Source organism: Manis javanica, chromosome 5, assembly GCF_040802235.1.
Source record: "Manis javanica isolate MJ-LG chromosome 5, MJ_LKY, whole genome shotgun sequence".
NCBI lineage: Eukaryota > Metazoa > Chordata > Mammalia > Pholidota > Manidae > Manis > Manis javanica.
In genome coordinates this window covers 114435897-114460901 of record NC_133160.1, presented here as the reverse complement: position 1 = coordinate 114460901, position 25005 = coordinate 114435897, and the positions used below count along the sequence as shown (strand labels likewise).

Sequence of the window (25005 nt, the reverse complement as noted above, 5' to 3'; positions counted from 1 at the left end):
TATATTAACTGTATTTTTATACAATATGTGGTTTTGGGAGGAGTTCTCTGTCTCACCTCTCACACCGCCATCTTGAATCCTTACCCACGGTAAGTAATTTAAAAAGTAAGATTAACAAATGCTCTTGCAGTGGAAGCAGGAAGACTGGCACGGACGGTTTTCTCCTTAATAGGAAAACAACCTAGAGCATGCTTCTTAAGGACAGAGTATAAATGCTTTCTGCAAAGGGATGTGAATGCTCTTTGCAAATAATCTGAGACTACAGAACTTCAGAAACATGGATTTTAATGAGAATATATATGAGAGCATCACATATATAGAAATTCCATGCACTTTTAGTGCACTAAATGTTACAAGTAGAGACAATAGTGTGATGGTGAAGAGTATAGTAGCTGGATCAGGCTGTCAGGTTTGACCTTGTCTCTGTTATTATGAGCTGAAGGGCCTTAGACAAATTAATTTTTTGCCTTCGTCTCATCTGTAAAATGGTAATAAAAAGTAATTACTGCATAGGGTTATTTTGAGGAATAAGTAAGCAAATATATTTTAAAGCACCTAGTGAATTATTATTATTAGTTGTTTTTATTATTTGTTATTATTAGTAGTAGTAGTGTTTGGCACATCTCATTCACATCTAACAATTATCAACTACTTTGATATTCCTTTCCACCTGTAGTTTTGAATCCAAATGAAACCACAAACAGTATTTTCTTGATATACTTTGTACTTGAACTCTTTGTAAACAGCCTATGATGGAGGCTATTTAAATAAAATAGAGTATCACTACATTCAACATGTATTCTGCCTTTTCTCTCTTTTGTCTCTTAGAGGATTAAAAATTCTTTGGATTCCTGGTGCATCTGTATGCAGAGACATTCATTAAATACTTCTTGAGCAAATAAATAAATGAGTGATGTTACTAAATGGTATTCTAGTCTGTTGATATTTGGTTAAGGGGAAAAATCAAACAATCTCTGTCCCAAGAAGTTTATGGGGAAATATGGAGCCCAGCATTTTGCTCAAAAATTTGTGCTTCATTTGTATAAGAAAATATTTAATTTAAATGTATATTTAAATAATTATCATGAAAGTCATAAGTTCTTCATTCAAGTGAACTTGTAAGGTCCCCATATGATTGACATCTGACTAAATTTAGACTAAAATGGATTTTTTTCAAAAGTTGTCATCTGACAAAACAATTCATGCTCAAGGTTTCATATTTTGAATATTAAATCTAGCAATCTGGTCTTGGACATGCTTCTGTGTTTTTCAATGCCTTCCTTAGACAAAAGCAATCCAGTACCATTCCCTGTCAGTGGTTCGTGGGAAGGACTGGCTAATAAAAGACTTATTAAACATTTTGTGTTGTATAAAAGCCAATTCACCACAGTGGTATGCTCAGATGTCAGTTTGAAGAGCAGTGATTTCTTAATAAGCAGGTGCCAGTCCAAAAAGCACTAACTTGAGGAAAAAAGCAAGAGCCAGAAGGACTATGAGATTTTGTTAAGTTCTTGTCTGAGGCTAGATGCTGGCTCTTCAGGTGGGGCCCAGGGCTCCATCTGGCCCCAGTCTGCAGTGCGGGTACCATTGTAGAGCCTGCATGTGTATGATGCCAGGCCAGGGTTTTCTCACTTGCTCTAAGAAGACCCCTTGTAATATAAAAGGATTATTTTTGCAGCATCCACCACCTGACATGGTTCCATGTGTGTTATATAGCAATTAAAAAATATGTCTCCAAGTCAACTTTATTCAGCATCAATTTTAACAGATACATTTTAATAATTACAGTAGACTCAATATATTTTAAGGAATATTAGATAGATTATACACTTAGCCTATAGATATTATTTTGACTTACTAACACCTTTGAAAAAAACCAAATACCTGTCAGATTCATAATTGCTAATATGGCTGAGGTCTTTAAGTAACTTTCCAGTTGGAAAAATTTATATAGCTCAATTGTTTTCTTCTCAGACTGTTCTGTCTTCAGGTATGTTTTGTGCCTTTAAGAGGAATTATGATTGTACTTCATATCAAGTATATACATTTAAATGAACACGTAATGAAAACTGTTCCCATTGTTAAAACAAAGAAGCAGCAGTAGCCTGTTTTGTGGATGCAGTGGCAAATATTCCCAGATGTGTCATGAGGGAGTCATTCTCAAAAACTAATGGCTAGAAAATTGAGTAAACACAGAACCAATAAAGAAAAGATTTCTTCACACCATGTAGAATCAGCCCATAGAAGAGAACATCATTGTGGAGTTTGGGAATAAGCACAAGGATTTTTCCACGGGCACAGGATCTCATGCATGTAAGGCAGCAGCTGCGAAGTGACAGCTCCTCTTCACATACCCATACCTCCAGGTGGATGGCTGCAGCATGACCCCCTACTCCCCAGGGCATCCCCGGCCTCCTTTCGAGCACAAAAGCACACTATATTTCGGAAAGAAGACATTTGTCAGTACTAGTAGATTTTTCTTCCTGTGACTCCCAAGTATTTGACAGCAGCACTGGAGAAAATAAGGAAACACTCCTAGGTGATACCATTCTTTCAAATTCTGCCTTTATTTTTCCAGACACTTGAGCTATGTATTTCCTAGACACAACTGGTAGAACAAAAACCATGATACATCCAGTAGTCCCTTTTCCAAATGGTGCTTCATCAAACTTGTGATCCCCATTAATGCACCATAAAACTAACCCATTGCCACCATTATCTTTCTTGGTTCCATTTGTTCTTTTACAAGAGAAGTTAAAGTGAGAAGTCACTTAACTGCCTGTTTTCTTGATAGATTGAGGAGTTAGACTTAGAAGCCCCCAATACTCCTCTGTCCTACTCTGTTCATTGATCTATTTACCTACTGAAGACTGACAACTTACCAAGTACCACCACACTAAGCATCAGTGTTTGTTTATAACATGAGGTATTTTTGAGCGCTAGCTCTGTGCAAGGCACTGTGGTAAGCACTCTCATATCTTTCTATGAGTTAGATATTATTATTATCCCTGGTTTACATATGAAGAAACAAAGATATGAAATAATGTTCACATGCAGACAAGCTAAATGCAGAACCCATGGCCTTAACCACTGAAGGAAGAATGAAGTATTTGTTTCCAGCACGAGAGTTCTGGACATTACAGGGCACCACTTGGAGTGAAGAAGAAAAAGGCCAAAACACCAAAAAGAAAAGACAAGGAGTAAGAAAAAAGTGGAAAGTAGAAAGGTAAGGAGTTATCAATATCCATTCCCTTTTCTATTCAAATATGTTTTCTTAATGCTAAATTCACTTGTTCTTAAGCCCTACAGGGGAACACAATAAAAAGTAATTTATCCATACACATCTGAACATGTGACTTACTAACAAGAAGGTGAACAATACAAAGTAGTTTCATCAGGCATGAGGTACTAGACCTAGCATTCTATATGTCTAGGGGGAAAATCAACCATACAAGCTGTGAGAGATCAGAATGAAAAGGGATCCCTGTAGGCTCAAGAAAGCCAAGCCCTTGAGGAGAAACATGAAAATGTGAAGGATTTGACCAGTTCCAGTGAAAGGCAGCCATTCCCCAAACTGTCTGCATCAGCAAAGGCAAGAAAGTGGGAATAAGCGAAGACATACTGAGTCTCCCAGCCCGGTTGGAGTGAGACAGTTTGCCTGGCCAACTAGTGGGGGCTGAGGTTTAAAAACTCATTCGGTTCCGATTGCGGCAGGCTTTGTCCAAAAGGGAAGTACAAAGATTTTGTACGGGGGAGTGAGAGGATCTGGGAAAAGGTGGAAGAAGTTAAATCAAAAGCAGCAGGCTGGTAGGTCAGAGAAAAAAGTAATTTAGGGTTTTTCTTCATAATTACTAGACTTTGAAGCCATGAGTGCTGAATCACGCTGGAAGCAGAGGGGCCAGAGAAGGAAGGTGTAGACGAGAAAGGCTCCGCTCCTGGGCAGTGATGGGTATGAATATAAGGAGAGCACCTGAGCCGCTGGCAAATTTCAGCTATGTTCGCAAGTCCCTCACTCACACACACAGCTCCCCAAAAGCACATGCGGGGAACACCAGCCCCTCCTGGAAGACTGACTTTAACTCAAGTTAAATATGTGTCACCCAGAGCAACTAAAACCACCCACTGCCTGGAGGGTGACCCACAAAGTACAGCAATCCATCTGGTCCATGCCCTCCACCTCTTCCCGCAGGAGTGCAGAAGGAGATGGAAAAGTTTGGGGAGTAGTCCCCGGCTAACCAGAAGGGCATTTTTTCATTCCTCAACCACTCTTAGGTGTTCGGAGAGGGAGGGTAACATCCGGACAGTCCTCCGGCCACTCCTCCCCCGGGGACGATTGTGAAACTCTGGGCACTTTGCACCTCACCCCGTTAGTAAGTTCTCCGGCCCGAGGCCCCTCCCCAGGCACATAAAGGTCTCAGCGCCGGGCAGTCGAGCTCACTTGCCGGACAGGCTGGTGTCAGAGGCACGCGGCCGACGCGTGGCCCTCCAGGCTTCCCGCAGCCTCCACCGCAGCCCCTCCGGTTCCCGCCTGGCCGGTGCGCTCGGCCCCGCCGCCCGCTCCGCCCCAGCCCAGTGCCGCGCATCGCCTGTGCCCGCCGCGGAGAGGAGGATGGGGCCGCGCCGGGCCGACCGGGTCCCGCTGCTGCTCTGCCTGGGTGAGTCCCGCCGCCCGGCCCGCTCCCGCCCGCCACGCCGAGACTAGGCGGGCGCGTGCCACGTGCCGGGTAGGGCGCTCTCCACCGGGCGCAGGTGTACCGCGCGGCCAACCGCGTCTCGTTGCGCGCGTCCGTCTTTCCCTCCAGCCGGGGCTGGAATGGGATAGGGTGCGGGAGGGGGTCGGTGTTATAACTGCCTTTCATCGATGAATTAACTATTGGTGTTTATGTTATGCATGTACAGGGCTCCGTATTAGGCAAAATAAAAAAGTGAAAAGCTTTTGTTTTTTTCTTTGGAAAACTTGCCACTTCTAAAAATCCGAAGACCGGGGGAGTACTGTTGACATTTCAAGTTCTGTTATTTTTTGGCGGGACTTGGGGCTGGGGGCTGTCAGGGTTGGGGAAGGGCAGGGGGCGGGAGGAGAGACTAGACCACGCATGAGCGACTCCTTGGAAAGAAATGCTTTTCCTCCTATCCTGTCCTCAGTTTTCTAAAGCAAGCCTGGTTAAGCTTCTGGGGGCGCTGGTATGTGCCGGTGCCAGCGGTGCTGGAGCTCCTTTCGCCACGGAATTAAACCGCTGTTCATGCATACCTGGAGCGGAAAGGACCTGGCAGGGGCCGGCGCTCCTCGCAGCCCTTGGACCCTGACACCCGCCGCTTCCGGTTTGCCCCGCGGCCTGAGCCTTTTGAGGCTAATAGCACCCGCTGGCCTACAATCGCTAAGTGCACTTTAATGCCTGTCTTCCTATTTGAGATGATTTAATTCGTGTGTACAGGAAAAAACAAAAACAACAAAAAACGTTTGTAATCTTTCTGGTTTGAAAAAAAGCATTACTTCTCCTTAATTCCTTAATCTTCAAGAGGAATTTTAAAATACAAAAAATTGTATATTCTTATTCTTATATATGTATTGCATATAGACATTTTAATAAGGAAATAAAAGTTCCCAGTATCACATTCTTTCTGGAGTTGCAAGGAGGTGAAGTCCCCTAACAACAGAACTTCACCTGTGCAGGATGTGACAGTTCAATTATTTCGACACACCTTATCTCAGGGGTTGGGAGACCTAATGAAATGCATACTATGCATAGCTGGAATTTACTTGTCCAAGTTCAGGAACGTAAGTGGAAACTGGATCTGTGCTTTCTACCCAAACCGTGCTAAGAATGAGTTGCTAGAAGATTCTCAGGAAACAATGTGACTTTGCTATCTTTATTTTGAAGTCTCTGTGAAGAGAATAAAATTAGAAAGGTGACAGTTTTCCTACAGTTAGAAATGAACCTAGAGATAAGAATGACTTAGCGCTTTTTTTCCCCCCACCTGTAAGGTTGCATCTGAACAATTCAAGTGTCTGTTTCGGGCCCCTCATTGAATATTCTAATTTGAGACAGCAAGAGCCTATGAATAACCTGGTTACTACCCATCTAGTGTATGTGTGCTGTGTGTGTTTTTGTTGTCATGAAAGTGTTTAACTCCTTTATTGCATTACTTAATTATAGTTCACCTGTTTCATCAGCTGCCAAGCCCATTTCCAAATGAGCTAGGTCAGTTTCTGTTTTCCCAGTTCGTTTAGATATTTCTCTGCCACTAGCAAAGTTCCTGTTTGAAGTTCAGCATCTAATCGCTAAACTCTATTCAGGTGTCTAAGTCCAGTAGTCTTATTCTAAAGCACATGGACAAAAGGCAAGACCACCAGTCATTTCTGAAATTGCCTGTTTTCCCCAAACAAAAGATTACTTAGAAATGCTTTTCCCAGATGTCTAGCTAGCTTCAAAAGAAGGAGACATTTATTTTAGGTTTCAGCAACCATTATATTATTGCTTTTCTGCGTGTAGAATTTATGTGTATTTTTGACTATGGGAAAAAAATATAGATGCCTTCAGTAGCATCCTCTGCCTCCAACACATGCAGATTCAAATTGATATACACTCATAATCACTTGGTTATTTTTAAATTTTAGAAATATTTGATATTGCTATTCTTACTTTATATATTGGGAAACTGTGATCCGAGTTCCCATAGAAAAGCAGAGCTAAACTGGTTTGCTAGCACTTTTAGCTTAGTGAACATTATGTAAAAGGGTTGAGATACCCCAAACTAGATAATACATTTCTAAAAAATCTACAATTTGAGAGCTGAATTATCATTTCTAATCTTGTGATTGTTCCAGCACAAAGAGGAGAAAATTTTGCCTTAATCTGCACTTAATGTTTAGAGGCTCTCAACCTAAAATCAAACATTTTCATTGATATCCAAATGGGCTTTTGAGCACATTCCTGAATGACATTTCCAAGACAATTTCTCTCTCATTCATTGCACAATGGCAGAGAATTGAACAGCATAAACTTTCTTGAAAATATGAAGCATGATCTCAGTAAGACATTGATTGGCACACCTCAGATCTTTCTATTGACCCTGAGAGTTTATTAGCTGCCAGACTGCTGGCACAATGCAGAGATGACACATCATTGGCAGAAAACATGATGACAGTCCCCTCCTGTCTGGATTTTGACCCAGGCACTCTAGCTGCCTACAGTACCATCTCACCATATGACCAACCTGGATAACTGGGGTGTGTGGTTCAGCAGTGGGGCCCAAATCCAGGACTGAGAAAGGAACTAACAATCACCAAATGCCTGCTGTGAGCCAACTATGTCGTGTGTTTGGTCCTTTATACCTATCATTTTATTTACTCCTTAAAATAGCTAAGTAAAGTAGGTATTGATTAGCCCAGTTGGACAAAAGAAGAAACTAAAGCTCAGTGAAGTCAAATACCTTATAAGGACTTGCAGATAGTGAGCGGCATGGTCATTCTGGAGCGATGTGTAAGGAGCCAGAGGTCTCAGGGTTATCAGGAGCATAATAAAAATCACAGGTTCTAATAGCAAAATTTCAGCATACTCTGGGGGCTGCCCCAGGGCTTAGAACCTGTTATGAGGACAAGCATGCATATATACAAAAATGGTATTTTTATGGTATCACTCAAAATCAGGTAAAGAAAGATGTGACTGTTTTTCTTAAGCTGTGCTAGAATATGTTGAATTTTTACTTAACCAACTTTCAGCATTTTTAATCAATACAGTTCCCAGGAAATTACTTTTATTATGAAGCAGCCATTGACGTCAGTTGACTGAGGCTTTTATTTATTTTCTTGGATGAGTATTAAGTTAAAGCTATCAAGGAGAAGGATAATTCCATCCTTTTAATTCCCTGTATCCTTTTTATATTATTGTGACCTGAACATAGGACCAATAAGGGACCAAGCTGGAATCTACAGCACATTTCTATCAACAGTGAAAATATAGTTACTTCCTTGGGTAAAAAAGAAAAAGCACAGTCTTCACATAGTCACTTTGGGAAAACTGAATTTGAATGTCTTCTGTCCATTTTCACCCAAGAATCTCCATTTCCTAATCATCCAAGAGATGCAAATGTCATGTGAGAAATGCTCTTCCAAGAGACTGTAAATGAAGGTGTGGTTTCCTCACTGTCAGTCTTCACTCTGAATATAGGCCTATGCAAATTGTCTAATTAATATGGCAACTGCTGTTGAGAACATTCATTCAGAAGACAGTGGGAAGACTCTGCAAAGCTGTAATCGAGATCCTCAGGGAGGAGCACCCTGACAGCCATCTCCTTGGTATGGCAGTTCTGGAACCTTTGAAAACATGGAGTAATGCAGCAGACTCAGTGTCCTCTGGCAATGCAGTTGATGTAAGACTGGGTGTCTAGTTACAGGGCAAATAAAGGTTCAGTGACATTCTTGCTTAAAGAAATGATTTAATTAACTAGGACATTATTTATAATACACAGGACAATTTGGTAATTGTCCCAAAAAAAATGTTAACCCTTAATTTCTTAGGTCAGAAATCCTGAATTTTAAATTTGAGGCATGAAAGTGGGTTAAATACAAATCTTGAAAATCCTCTAGATAAGGGAAAAAGCCTCTCTCACCTGGATATACATACACACACGCACACACACACATTTATATTTACATATGTCAAACTTTATAGTTTTGAATCAAGAGACATGGAATAACATAGAACACAGGTTTCACATCCCAGCGCATTTATTTCATACTTTCAGAAAGATTTATTATTCCTCTTTGGCATCAGTTTTCTCATCTGTAAAATGGAGATCATGATAGTGATAGTGTCAGGTTATTGTATATAGATTTAATAAATATTGTATTAGAAAATAATAAAAAGCACTTTGAAAATTAGAGCCATTGTTATCATCACCATCATCATCAAGTGCTTTCTTAGAGAATGCTTCATTTGAACCTTCCAGTAATTCTCTATTTCACCCAGGAAATCTGTTGTTATTCCCATTTTACAAATGAGAAAACAGGCTTAAAAAGAGTTACTCAGCATGTAAGGCTCTAAGTTTGAATATGTTGTACCTGCACTGTGGATGCCCTCAAATCACTCTTCACTTGTGGTAAGAGTTCTACTCATCCTTCAAGACTGAAGGAAAGAATCATGCTTCCTCTGATACCCACTCCCGCTTCCTCCCAGAGAAAGATTTTTGCACTCAAAAATAAACGTGCAGTCTGCCCCTATCCTGTGCACCCTTCCCATTCCTCTGGTGCGGCCCTCCTCCTGCAGGTGCACATCAGCCCTGCCTCTGCTTGGTGCTGTACTTATCTTTCATCATTCACATTGTGATAGGTTTGTGTTAAACACTCAGTAAGTGTTAATTGACTGAATGACTAGAATGGTACTTTATTCAGACTTTCAACTGTATGTTTTGACTCAACTATTCTTTGAAAATGTGCTTCAGATGCAAATGGAGATTTGAGATTAAGCAATAGTTTTTGAAAGTTCAATTACGTTTAATAATAACGTTTAATAATTTTTCTTCCCTTTTTGTCAGCAAGAAAAAGAGGAAGAGAAGTGTTGTTTTAGAATTGAAAGGAACCTTACAGTAATCTAATCTAAATTACATCTTCCCCTCCACTTCACCCCACTCCCAGGTGTTTTCAGAGATAAGGAAACAGCTTCAGGGTGATAAAACTGGTATCAGATCTAGAAGGGACTCCACACCTCTTGTCTGATACAGGGGTTTCAGCCGTGGCTCTATTTCCACTACTGACTGTTAAGTCTTTGCCATGGGCTGTCCTCAGCGTTGCGGTGTATTTACTAGCAACCCTGGTCTCTACCCACTAGATGTCAGTAACACCCCCTGAGTTGTGACACCCGAAAATGTCTCCAAGCATGCCAAATGCCCCTGGTTGACAGAATTACTTCGTTAAGAACCCTTACCTAATGTATTTTCCATTGTTATAACACATTTCCACTCAGAATTCAGTTTGAATAACCAGTGCTTGTGTTAAAAATAAAATTAATATTAATGGTAAGCTGGATGCAAATCGGAAACCAATTCTAATGTTAAAAAACTAACTTAGCAATTTCTATTGCTGATTTTAGCACCATCTGCCCTGCATAATGATGGCTATCATTTAAGATGGAGTCACTTGCACTTTCTTCAATCATTGCATTGCTGACCAACACGCCTCCTTTAACCTGCTCTCTTGTCTCTCTCCCACAACACTAAATTTCTTTTTTCTCCAATTCCCTTAGCCATTTCTATCTACTCTTTATCATCTATTTCCCCAAAGTTCTATTATATACTTCCTTTGGGACATCTGAATGGCTCCTATGCCTTTAAAGGTTGTGTTTCCTCATATAAGATGAAACAAGATGAAAGATAAGTACAGCACCCCAGAAACTTGGGATCATCTATGAATTCTCTCCTTTCCTTCTTCATCCTTTAAAATACCAGAGATCTAGCCCCATCCATTAACTATTTAGAACAGGAACTATGTCTTTTGCATCAATTTATCTTTCAGCATCTATTTCAAAATCTTGTATATAGAAAAATTTCAATAGATACTTGTCGAACAAATATAATTTGAGGCAGTTAGTTATTAAAGGAGGTATAGGCCAAGTTGCTCTCTTCCTTCTTTCCCATTTATTGAGTATAACTAAGCCCTTCCAAACCTATTATCATCCTACAGATGCAAATGTGCTTCTCACTGAAAGTATGTCTTCACTGATGACCAAAAAATACATTTTCATGAAATAAGATTTATTTGCCACTTCCATTGTGCTAGTTGCATTTCACAATTTCTCTGGATGAAAAGTAATTAGTTTTGAGACTTTAAAATTACCTTTTATATACTTTCTCCTCTTTTTTTTTTGATTCTCACTGATTAAAATTCCATCCTTTTGCAAATTAATTTTGGGCAATAGGCCTCTATAAAGAATGAATAATATGATAGTCAATAACCTTAAAATGCCATTAAGTAATCAAAGCTTTGGGCTACAATATAATCATAATGAAAAGAAGGCAAATGGAAAATACTTATAGTCCAAACTGTTGCTCCTTTAGGAGATTGTCCTTTTGCAAAAATCATGAAATAGTAATTTAACTTTCTGAATTGTATTAATAGGGATAGGCATGAAAAGAAAGACAGAAGGGTGTGAAGATAGAAAATGTTATTTAAAAAAGTCCTCTAGTGTGACATTATCTTGAAGAAAAAAATACATTTTCAATAGAACATTTGAAATAATACTGTAGAGAAGAATCTTTGGCTTTTAGGGGATGCATGTCCCATATTTAGGGCTCTTAGTCACAAAATTCCAAGACTCAGCATAATATCAATTATACTCTTTACACAAGAGTTGATATTGCATCCTGCATTATGAGAACAGTTCCTTTATTGATAAGATATACATCTTCCACTTGTAGGTAAAATAAACTACACCTCATATTTTGGCTTACTGATTCTTGATTTGAATAGCTTTAAGTACAGTATTATATGACTGAAATAATGAACACTTTGAAATATGTTTTAGAAATTATTACCAAAACTGAAGAGTATATTTTAATGCTTAAGAATTGAAAAATGTGGCCTATAAAGTCTTCTCTTACCACTTGATAAGGAAGATTCTAGGCTATCTATTAAAACCCAAAAGTAAAAAAAATGCTTATTTGTAATCTGTTATTATATCAACCTCAGGTTTTATGTGTTTTGTCTCAAATAGCTATAGTTGGTTTTTACATGTAGTTTTTAATGAAACTTAGTTATAAGATTAATACTGAAAAAAATGTAGAAGAGAATGCTGGTAGAAGACAAGATATATATTATATATCTATAAATATATATTACATATATATTACATATATATTTATAAAATATGTATATATATGTATTTATTTTTTATATTTTGTAAATATTTTATATATATTTATATAAAGAGTTTACAGTTGTTCAAACCAAGGTTAAGCAATACCTTATCTAATAGTGGGATTTTATTTAAAACAAAAAGGTATCTGGAAATGGTGAGGGCATATACACTCCTTGAAAGTATGCAACCTAACAAGACTACCATGCTACAGACAAATCCTAAAATTACAGACTGCCATGGAAGAGGGTAGAAAACTAACAGTCCATGAGTAGGCAGGCATGTGACCCCAGCAACAGTGTGAGCCAAGCGGATTTTGCTACCTGTTTGGACTGGGCAAACACTATGATTCATTATGAGTTTGCTGTTCTGGTCTAAATATTCTAAAAGTTTAAAATGGGAAAATGAGGTGCATTCCTTTCATTCTGTAACATATCTCATTTTATTTGGGATCATTTTTATTTGCTTGATTGCTTTTTAGGGGAGCCATTTCCTTGCTCCTTGATGAAGTGTAGCCATAAGGAAGCAATGTCAAAAGAAACTGTGTGCAAAAAGGAGGATGTTCTCTCCATCTGGAATTCCTGTTGACTACTGGGCAAGCACTGCTTAATGCCCCATTTAGTGGGCATTTAGTGCTGCCCCATGCGTGTGATGGCACTCAACCTCTCCCACACGGTCCCCAATATTGTGTAATGATGTAGGCTTGGCCCTGACTCACAAAATAGAGGTAATTTGTATCTTATGAGTCATTGGCACCACTTCCTGCTGGCATATTTGAGATTTCACTGAAACACAATCCCTGAAAGGTGAAGGTAGAAAAATGAATAGGTGAGCTTCAGATTCCTAAAACCCATTTGGAAATTTGACCAAAAAAGGGATTTTGATTTTCATAGCATTATTGAAATAGAAATCCCAACAGTCAATTTTGAGTTTACAGATCATCTACCCATATCACCTTGCACAGAATTCCTCTATATCTTAATTACCAATGTAGATCTTGCCACCAGATGTTTTCTGACACCCTGACACTATCTAAAATCTCTAATATCATAGTGAATTATTTTCTTATCAGGGACCCATGCTCAGGAATCAGAAACTCAAATGTAATATTTGCAGTTGAATCATAGATCATTATGTTCAAATAACACTGAAAGGTTAAATATATCTATGGAAATACTTTAGCATCTCTTCCTTCCCTGTTTGACTTTAAAATAATGAGTTGTGATTCTTCAGTGTGACAGGGTGGTAGATATCAGAATTCTCCATGGGTGGGCTTTTTCAGTCTTTTGATAATCCCCAGTTACTCTTCTACTCCAGTTTGCAAGGACCTAGGACAGAGGTGACACTGGGGAAGCTTGAGAACCACTGTTTTAAAGCTATAATGCTGTGCAAAGCGACACACAATTTAGAACCCATTTTGCTAATTTTATTGGCTACATACATCCATGATGAAACTGTAGTCTAAACACTTTTGTTTGAGGAAAGCATGTAAAGTTATTTACAATTTCATCTACAAAACATCCGGATGTTGGATTAATGTAGCCAGTCTCACAGAAACTGTCCCGAGCAATGGATTGTATCCAAGGGAGCGTCACAGTTTAGGAGAGCCCAGATTTTTTTGGAGGCACGCCCTGCTCTGAACATTCTTTAATTCACAAAAACAAGTATTTCACCTGTGGCCTGTTTAAATGGAACAAAGTTTCCAACAGTGGAAAAACTAACAGCTCCTAAAAACGTTAAAAAAAAAAAGGCTAAGCAGCAACACCCCAAAACTAGCTGGATTCTGTAATAGTTATAGGTTGCAGTTGTAAGCAGTTCCAAACAGAAAAACTAGTCTCTGATTTCCAAAAAGGGACAGAGAAATGAGCTTCACATGTGCATATACAGAATGGACCGGCTGACCTCGTGTAGTGGGAGAACTGATCATGTCTCCTCCAAAGTTCTCCTCAGTTGAAGAGGGACGGAGGGATAGAAGGGCCAAGAATTAGATATCTGGAACTCCTGCTTGTGTTGGGTGGATTATATCAGTTGAAGGGTTTAAGTCTTCAGTAGGGAAAGCACATGGCAAAATTACATTGAGAAGTAGAACAAAATTGATGGGTGAGAATCTAGCTTATTCTCCATAAATAGCTATGTGGAAAAGTTACCTTTTCAAATTCTGTGCACCTGACAGTGAAATCCAAATGTTAGACACTTTTTGGTTAAGAAAGATTATTTTTCCTCTAAGAGCAATTGGAGCAGCATCTGTATTATAGGGGAATTACGGAGTAGGGAGGAGATAGTTCTAGACTTTTCAGAAAGTGTTTTCAAATCATTGAAAGATTATGAAATTTGATATCAAAAGATAGATTCCTCTTTTTTTCGGTAGTCACTAGACAATTGGTCTTGGGCAAGACATTTAATTTAACTGCTCTGGGGTTGTTTGGGGCTAATAACTACTTCACAAGGATTGTCATGAGTGTCAAGTTTGAAACATGATGAAATTATGAACTCTGCTGATGTGTACATTTAGTTTTTAATACCCAAAGAATATGCAATTTTCTTGACAGATGCTTGCCTCCTCTGATTAAGAAAAAGTAAAAATAAATCTATTATTACATGATTAGATCATCCTTTCCAATAACCAAATTACAAAGATTTGTGATGTTGTAGGCCAATAGAGGGCACTACCCACATATACTGCTAAAACTGGCGGCTAGATATTGAGTATCATGGACCATTTATGGAAGTCTCTGGCATGTTAGTCAGTTCAGAAAAAAAAAACATACCATTTCATTTAATTCTCTCCAAAACTCTGTAAGTTAGGGAAAACTGAGATTCAGAGAAGTTAATTTGTCCAAAATCACATAGCTCAGGTTTTCTCCCAGGATTGCCTTTCTACCATACTTCGTTGCCTCCCTGTGGTGTTAAATACTTTACTTCAGCTACATTTACCCTAGTTTGTTCTGTGTGATGTCCATTATCCTCTAGTATTATTGCCTATTTCCAAATTCTATAATGTAGCCCATTAACAACATTGCTATGTACCCTTGAGAAAGTTACTTAAACTCTTTATGTCTCACTTTTCTCATCTGTTTAATGGGGATGACAGTAGTATCTTCTTTAAAGAGTCACTGAGAGGTTTTAATGAGATAATGTACATAAGGAAGATGCTTGCATATGGTATCTGCTCAATAAATGTTAACTGCTGCCAACTACTACTCCTAGAACCACCATTAATGTTTATTACTTAACAGTTAGTCATTAAGACTGGAAAGAGTGGTTGAAGGGCAAATACCTGACTGCTAAACAGAAGAGACTAAACTCTCTTCAGTAAACATCTATCCAATTAAAAGGATTCTTCTTATGTTTCTAATGCAACTCACAAACAAGTACTTGAGTCATTCTGGTGCCTGTTTTCAAACCTTTCTCTTTTGAGTGGAGACGCATGATGAAACGCCTTGTTCCGATTTACTGGGCGGACGGAAACTGGGTTCTGAGGCTCATTGTGATTCATCTAACATGTATGTTCTTTTCCATATTAGATAAGATATATTCTGACTTCACTTAGATTACATTTTGTTAATTAAAATCTATTTTTCTTCATAATATAATGCAAAGAGTAACTTAGGTACTTAAATCAAAAACAAAAAATCTTAAATTGAAGAGTTGTTAATCATAAATAAAATCTGATTTTCATTTGAAGCCTTCTTTTGTGGCAGGTTCTACCTTGCAGCATTGCTCCAAACATATCATGGAGCAAAACAGTGTCAATTCTACAATTTTCTTATTGCTAAGTGTCTTAGGAAATCAAATTCAAGATCAGGTCTTTGAAAGGGTTGCTGTGAGAAAGTTAGAGCAGGTCAAATCTGCAACTATGAATGTAATGCCAAGGCTTTGACCCTTGGACAGAAGGGTTGGGGGTTCTTTTATTTTCAATGATATGCCCGTTTTCATGAGTTATTTTCTTTTATGGCTTCGATGGAGCACGTTCATGAAATAATTAAAACAATCCTCTAAATACTGCAGTTGTGTGGAAATGTGATCGAGATTTCTTTCCTTAAAGTCTTATTTATATGTTTGACTTTTCTCCATAAATAGGTTTCCATCTTCTACAAGCAGTTCTCAGTACAACTGTGATTCCTTCATGTATCCCAGGAGAATCTGGAGATAACTGCACAGCTTTAGGTAAGCCCAGCTTTGTCAGTGTTGCATCAAAGATTACACATTCTTGACAGAAATGTAAATTCAAAGACCATATATTTGTGATAGTGGGGAGAAAAAGGGGAGAAGCTGCTGTATTAACAAAATAATTTTTTGACCTTCCCTTATGAACTAGCAATCTGGAAAAATTACATAAAGGAATAACTAGAGGGCAAGGAACAAAGCATGCAGTTATATATCAAGATTGGCTCTTAAAGAGATAGGGAAGAAAGTTTCCCATTGGCCATTCCCCAGAGCTCTGCTCTGAAACCATTGTTGGAGGTTGAATCACAGGCAAAATTGGAAGACTTAAACTTTGTACGTAGTAGATAATCAACATATATTTTGTTGTTATTTTTTGTAAAAGGAACAAATAGTGTCCTTTCTCTCTAGTTACAACATTTATTCAGAAAATATTTGCAGAATACTTAATTACCTGCTGGACACCGTGCTTAAGTATAGGAATCAAAGATAAGTGATACACAGTCTGAGGACCCCAGAGGACTTCGGATGTTGTAACTCTGGGGAGAGGAAATCCTGGGGCAAAATACCTAGCCAAAACCGAAATCAGTCAAAGGGAAGCAAGAGAGACCTCCCCCAACCTGTCAGGTCCAGAAAAGCCCTCAGTTGCATAGGTTATTACCCATTGATATGGAGATGAACAAATTCTCTCCACCCCTTAGGAACTCCTGTTCCTAGGAGATGCACTAAAGCCAGACGGGATATTCTGGAATACTACAATTTTACCCACAGATGTGTTCAAGAGAGATTTGCTTTATATTCAGTCTGAGCTATTAAGTCAAGTCTTATCCTGAGAAACCAGTAAATTTCATACAACTTCACCTTCCCTTTTGTCCTCCTACATCAGGCAATCTGGAGACTTGGTCTGCCTCCCTCCCTCCCTTTTTTTTTTTTTTAATCATTTCGGCAAGAACATTACAATCAAGATGCTATTGTTTGATTATTTCATAAGTATCTTTCACATTTTAGTAACTAAAACACTGTAAATTTTATATGTAGGATGAAGCACTATTTCAACCTACCTGCATTTGCATCTCAGGGTTTGCTTAGTTCGCATTCAGGTCTCATTGTTAGAGATGGTGGGAAGCTTTGATTGATTTTTTGATGGAACCTCAAAAACTTGGAATGCACACCAAACTATGCCATCTCGGCTTAAAAATAGAATGAAGCTTTCTTGAATTAATTAATCGTTTCAGCTCACAATTGCTTTTGAAGTAATGTATTTCAGAATTACTTTGAGATTTGAAAAAAAAAATAGACATATTTGGATAAGTGAGTAATTGTGGAGAATTAATGATTATTGCATGTGTTGTAAACTTCCCTTTTCTATCTTTAAAGGTTGTCTTTTGAGAATTAAATCCTATTTTATTTGTTTTGTTTAGTCCATTGGACATTTTCCTTCGGGGTCAGATGTTGTTTATTGGTCTAGGGAGTGTGATAACTAGGCTGCCATCCTAGTCCTGAAAATTCTCCCCAACTAGATTGGCTCCTGACCTCCTTTGTTACAATAGCCCCATGGTTGCTATTATGAAGGGGTAATTAACACTTCAAAGACAGCAGCAGAATCAATTCAATTTTTCCATTTCCATCACAGTTCAGACAGAAGACAACCCCCGTGTGGCTCAAGTGTCCATAACAAAGTGTGGCTCTGACATGAATGGCTACTGTTTACATGGACAGTGCATCTACCTGGTGGACATGAGTGAAAATTACTGCAGGTAATATGCCAAAAACAAACAAACACAAACCAGTTTTTTTTTAAACCCTGTATTTCTCTATTTTTTATTTTTTGAAGTTACTCTGCATTTCCATGGGCTGTAGTTTATATGTGCTACTGGCATGCAGTTTTATAATGTACTATTAGAAACCTTATGAAGTGACTTTTTTTAAACTGGGGAACGAACAGTAGTTTTCAAATTGTATGGATACTTCCAGGCTGTGGAATGGGCAGAGCTTCGGATGTCTCCCTCTCATACTTGCCACAATAGCAGCTAACTCTTAATCTTCTCACTGGATCTTCAAGGGCAACGACTGTTCTAAGAATTGATTCCAGCGATTAGACGAAAAGCAACTCAAACAGGCAAAATTTACAAAATATCCTTCTAGATTATCAGCCACCCTGGCAGCTGAACCAGATTGTCACTTTATACCATAATTTAGCTTGAGTGTATGCAGAGCTTTTTTTTAATCAGTGCTGGCCTCTCTAAGGTCAGTCTTCGAATTCATCTTTACAACTTTTGGCAAGCAAACAACATTGATTTCTTGCATGTGAGATAAACGTGAGATTAGGTCTTGCAAAACTACTTCACAACCACGACTTCTTTTTTAAGTAAATGATCATTCTCTTGCGTTTTCTTTTAGGTGTGAAGTGGGTTACACTGGTGTCCGATGTGAGCACTTCTTCTTAACTGTCCAACAACCCTTGAGCAAGGAATATGTAGCTCTGACTGTGGTTCTTATTATCTTGTTCCTTATCATAATTGCCGGTTCCTTCTACTATTTCTGCAGATGGTAAGCCAGTGCTTTTTAAGCTTTGCTTTCATAAAGTACTTGTACACAATACAGACTTACAAACAAACTGGGTATAAATATGGACAAAGTATTATTTAGAGGCATAAGAGAGACTGTGTACTGATGATATTTATGAAGAAGTTTTAGGGGCAGAACATCTGGATTTGGCTCTATTATTATTAGCTTTGTTATTTATTATCTCTGTGACCTTATGCAAGTCAAACTTGGAATACAGATAGGAATCCCTATCTTGCACTAATGGCAGGACTGCTTTCAGTACTGAGTACGATTAATGTGAAAGTGAAGCATAAGGCATGATGCTGATGTTATATTTAGCCACTTGATTTAAGTTTTTAGGTCAAATTCTGTATTTCATAAAATATGCTTTGTAAACTACTAACCCCAGAGGCTTGGGATCTTAATTAAGGAAGACTAGTAAAAATGAGTTACCAGACAATTATAAATGCTTACTTAAAAAAAAAATGGTTCACATCAGTTCCCAAAACAGTGACACTCTATCCTCATGTACAATACTATACCAATCTATGCTGATAACTGAGAAGACATAGTGTGGGCATTGAAACTATCCACAGTATATTAGACTGGCAGTTTTTTAGGGTTAGGACCAGCATATGGGGTCAGTATCAATTAGTTAATCACAGCTGCCATTAAAATGCCTCTATGAAAGCCTTCTTATTTTGAAACTGGTACAAATTTTTCAGAAAAGACTTGAGTGAATTTTATTTTACTTTATTTTTGCTGAAAGTAACCCACTTCTTCCTTTGAAGGTCTGAAAAATGTGCTATTTTTATGATTAAACTTATTTTTTGATTCTAGTCATCAAATTATAATGCCTCCCTAATGAGGTATGATCACAGATATGATTATTAAGATTGATTATTAAGACCTGAAAGGTTTTTGACTGTAATCCTTTCCTTTATAAAGATGGGACAATGAGATCTAGAGAGGTAAATTGATATGTCCCAGTTCATTTAGTTGACAAGTGGCAGAATGGAGTCTAAACAAAGTCCTTCTAATTGTATTTTTCCACTAACGATAAACATTATGCAGTTTCCTCAAAGCTACATGTTTCATCTCCAAGATGAACTCAAAATATTAGGAACGTAGCTTGAATGAATGAAAGATTATTTTGAATCTTGATAAATTTATGAATCCTACCTGGAAGAACCTGGCCAGGTTATGTGACCCATTTATACATCACTTTCCTCATCTGTAAAGTGGGGATGATAATGGCAAATGTGAGGATAAAATAAATCGTAAATGGATAACATCTAGAATGTTGTCAGTCACCTAATTAGTGCCTGATAAAATTAGATATTTTAATTTTTATTGGTGTTAACATTATATCAGTGTGATAGGTAAAATATAGTAAGGTATAGTGTGATATTCAAAATATAAATTCCTTAGAAAGAAAGAGAGACTGGGAGGAAAGGAGGTAGGAAATAGAATGAGACAGAGGGAGAAATTGAGAGAGAGAAGAAAGGGATTGGGAAGAGAGAGAAAAAAACTCAGGCTTCCATGTGGTCACATACTCTCCTGAAATTTTATAACTTATATTACAACATGAAAGCATCTAAGAAGTCATTTAACTGTATTTTACCACTTCCTCCCCAAATTGTTTGACCAGGGAACAGTAACCCTTCCTACCTTATTCACGTTAGTCATTTTGGAAACACTGTAATGATGTACCTATTGAGTCTCTATTTGTTTCTATTTTAACACAGTTTGTTATTATTGTTAACTAACACTGCTAACAGTTTTATTTCTGAATATTTCTAGGTACAGAAATAAAAAAAGTAAAGAACCAAAGAAGGAATATGAAAGGGTGACCTCAGGGGATCTGGCATTGCCACGAGTCTGAACAGTCCATCAAGCTATGGGCAGAAATGTACAGCCTGCCTAGTTCTGTTCATATTCCTATTTTATTAATAGTATTTATGTTGGGTCATGTGTTCAGTCAACAATGGTGTATTTTTAAATATTTGGAAAGGTTTTTATTTTTGCTTTATTTTTGTTTTATTTTTAACAAACTGTCTCCTAATGTATGATGTATACAAAATATTTAATATAGAAAGAAAATCGATATTTTTGTAAGAAATAATTTCCTGGACTAAATGCTTTATTGAAAGCTTCAAAGCTTATTTGCCTGCTGCACAGTGTTGAGTGAGCAATTGCTCAGGAAGTGTCAACAAATAACAGATTTCTGTAAGCTTAAATATGTGGTAAAATCAACTTAAAAGATGTGTTTTTTCTACTCCTCAAATCAATGATGATTGGTTTGACTATATTATAGTTTGATGAATGACTTGGCCCCACTGTGTCACGTATTAAAACAGTAATGCAGTGGGGATCGGGGAGAGGTAAGTCTAGATCATGTGCTAAACACTATGCATCTGAAACAAACTAAACCCGGGAGGGCTGCGCTCTCTCGGCTTCCGTCCTCAGCGGCAACTCCGTGTAATCTAGCTGGCGGGGAAGTGGACAGTTCCCTGTCCACTGGGGAAGTAGTCCGCCCAGAACTCCTGCGGATACTGGTCACTCATGTAACAGACTCTCCTTACATAAAATGAATTGAGAACTTAATATTATAACATTTTTATGTAAACAGTAGATATTTTATAACTTTACCATGTTCCTTTTTTTTAGTACAACATTTATGTGAGGTAACTGTTGTTCAGGAGACAATAAAGAAAAATCCATACTTGAAGCCAAAATTTGTGCTTCTTTTTAAGAGTATTTATTTTCTTAGGGACTTTGTTGAATAATTCTAAGACTAAATCATAGTCCAAAATTTGATGAACTAATCATTATCTTAAAGTAAAGACAGTAGTTCTTTCTATATATTGTCTATAGATAGAAATGCAGTTATTTCATTTTCTATACATGAGAATTTTGACTTAAAACAATGCAGTAAGTAGCTTCTTCTAGAATTTAAAAGTGTATATTTAAAGTTACATCCTTATACAGAAAGTGGGGAGAATAAGAAAAATAAATCATTGTGTATTTTTCCAAATGAACAAATTCATTCGAAAGCTTTTAAAATTCAGAGACTTTAATCACACTTTCCTATGGAGACTGAAATGAAACAAGGGCTCTGTTTTCTGTCTTTCGCTTATTTTTTGAAAGAGACAACGATCTTCCCTGTGCTCATAGCCCGTGGTTTCAGCGAGTTAGTAGGGAGACTTGGGACAACCACCTAAGGAGCCACAGCTGCCCCCACCCCCAGGCTCATGGGAGAGTGCCTGGCTGAACACTAGACCTTTGCGTACAGTCTCTCAGGATCATACACCTGGTCAGAGAGAGTCGATTCTTCATCCACACTTCCTCCTGGCACGTGCTAAGCCAACAAAGAGAAAACCCGTGATGGCTGACCACGGAAGTGGCAGGTGCCAGGACTTGCCTCCAAATATAGCCTGGTGCATTCATAGCACTCTTATCCAAAGTCCTGGATCTGGTGCAATGAAAAAACAAATAACAGATGAATTTAAACATATATATGTACATTCATATGCACACACACGTACACGAGTTCAACCAATCATAACATTATAGTCATGTGTTACTCTTTGAACAGCATGCAAAACTTAGAAAAAGAGAAGTAAAATGAGATTCAGTGAGATCTGAAGGGATATTTCTGTTCCCATTACATGTAGCTGAAGTCAAATGTGCTGTCTAAGAACATATTTTAAATCCTGCGCATCCTTATTTGCACCTACTGTATGTAAACGTCTGCCTATTTAAGTGACCTTGATTGTTTAAAAAAAAATGTATTGACTAACCAAGAAATCAGCTGAAATTCATTTATTTTATCTACAAAAACGGAGTCATATTTATTTATCTTAAGTAACTATCTCAGTTACATAACTTATTGTAAGTAGGTATGGATGTTTTTAATCTTAAGAATGCTTAAAAACTAATCCCTGTAAAAGTTGAATATTTATTTATAACTTCATTTTAAATAATAAAAGGTAAGACCCAAATTGTTTTTTATGGGTGAAAATAAGTACAAAATTATTGTTTTAATGAGGATAATCTAAGTAAACATAAACGTGATTGCCACTAGCTCATGTTTCCTACAAACAATGGAAAGACTTTTGGTTCGCATTTAGTATACCTTCCTCATTTTACAGATTTATCACTATATATATTTCTAGAAGGGACTATGCATATCCAACATACTGAGAACAAATGCAAGTTCTATGCATTGTTGCAAAAATTATGGCTTCCCACCAAGGGAAGGTTATTCCCACACAATAACCCAGCTGACATAGTGTATAACCACGATTTCTATGACTGAAACCATGAATTTCTATGATTGGCACAAAAAGTTTTACCTCAAAATTGAGATTTATGTAAATATTAAACATTAATAGTACAATAGACTGCTACTGTTCTTTAGACATACTTTTCTCATCTATCTGTCAAGAGTCAAAGCTGGTATGACTGTGTCTTAAATCAGATTTTTTATTTTGAGTCATTGAGAAGAGACTCAAAGGTAAATTCAGCTGCCATCTGGCATCAAATCAATTTTAATGCTGCAAATACAAGATACTAGTTTGTAATTCCTGTTGAGTTCAATAATGCAGTTTTTAAAACTCATGTCTCATCTTTGTCATATTTTCTGTAATAGCCATTCTATATACTTCTGAAAAGAAGTGTTTAATTTGCTGCCCAATATTTTCTGATTTTTTTCTACTCTAATTCATATGGGAGAAGGGGGAGTAATGGCTTGTATAAGCAGTGTTTCTGGAGTACATTTTAATGTTTTAACTAAAGATAATTTTATCAAAAACATCTCTTATTCAAACCAGATGATGTTAAATATAAGATGTTTTATTTTCTCTTTGCTTTTTTTGCACTCTGTAATCGCACTTTTTAATTTGAAGAGCCATTTGGTATACAGTTTATATTAAAGAGGCTATGAAACATAAAGTTTTATTGCATGCAGTTTAAGGTAACATTTGATAGTAAATTTTATCAGAGTATTGAATTGTATCAATTTGTTTGTGTTCAATATCAGCTTTGATAATTGTGTACCTTAAGATATTGAAGGAGAGTAGAGATACTTTAAAAGTATTGTTAATGTTTATTTATTTTGTTGGAAACTGGAAAAAAAGCATAATTGAAAAATAAAAATGCATTAAGCTCCATGCATTAAAAATCTTAAGTGATAAATGTAGTCTCTTTTTTTTCATTGTACATTAAAAAGCTTAAAAGCAGTGACAGAAATATAATGTGTTTAGATATAAAGACTTTAAATATATAAAGATAACAGTCTTAGTTTGGGAAAGTGTTATATAAATTTATCACATTTTATGGCCTACTGTAGTGAAGAATGTCTTTAAAATAAAAGGAGCCACATTAATTGTAAAATTCTAGCTGTTAGTATTTTTCAAACAATATTTTCAAAGAGTATTTAAAGAGTATCTCTAAAAAGAATAGATACCTACTGAGAAGTAATTTAAAAAAGGACACATCAGCCAGAAGTGTGTCTTGTGACTCCCTCAATATCTGCGAACCAAGAGCCTCAGCTTCCCTGGTCTTTAATGCACAAAACATTGGTCCCTCTGAATCTCCATCACAGTCATGTTGTCTTTGGTACATGCTTCAACAACTTATAGAGTGCTTTATCCATTTATTAGCTTCTTGGGCCATTTCATTAGGCTGTGGATAGGACAGGGAGGCATAGCTACAACTGTTTTACAGGGTGGAAAATTAATTTGTCCAGAGCCCCAGTGGTAGTAAAAGATGGAGCTGGCATGAAAAATAAGGTCTCCTGATCCCCAATTCCTCTGCAGTTCTGGTCATGTGAGAGGCAGCAGAACCATCATTTGAGTTAGAGATCTAGTTTAGAGTTTTCTTGGAAGAAACAGAAATTCTTATAAAATGAAATCCTTGGAATCTTACAGAATCATCATATTGTTCAAAGTCAGAGGGTTAAGGAAAAGGGACTCTTTGAAACACTTTGCCACTTGGCTCCCAGGATGTCATACTTACCTGGTTTTTCACCTGCTTCTTAGTCTCTTACTGAATCTTCCTTGGTATCTCCTGTCACCTACCATGGATCCGTAAATGCTGGAGTGCCCCAGATCTCAGTATTGGAACTTTATTCTCTATGTAGCCACTTCTCACTTTATTAAGGAAGTAGCATAGCACTTTATCTATATGACTTATGCCCTTAATTACCATCTATGTACTGATTATTGCTATTCTAAATACTTCCCCTGAGTCCCAGATTTTCTTTACCCAACTACCTATCTAACATCTCCCCTTGGATATCCACTAGACGTTGAAAAGTAACATGTTCAATAATTGATGTTCCTTCTACTATGTTCCCATCTCAATTAAATTAAACTCCATCCTTGTATTTCAGACTAAAAACCTGGTATGATCCTCAAGTGATTTCAGAGAGGATTATGCT

At 37.4% G+C, this 25005-nt stretch overlaps 1 protein-coding gene across 1 annotated transcript; it reads left to right on the top strand.

Moving 5' to 3' along the window:
- Positions 1–4347: 4347 nt before the first annotated feature.
- EREG (epiregulin) lies at positions 4348–23759 on the top strand. Its single transcript, XM_037003253.2, has 5 exons — positions 4348–4655; positions 15930–16016; positions 17647–17770; positions 18414–18563; positions 20364–23759. Exons 1-5 carry the CDS (start codon positions 4610–4612, stop codon positions 20443–20445), a joined length of 489 nt encoding a protein of 162 aa, XP_036859148.2. The 5' UTR covers positions 4348–4609; the 3' UTR covers positions 20446–23759.
- The last annotated feature ends 1246 nt before the right edge of the window (positions 23760–25005 follow it).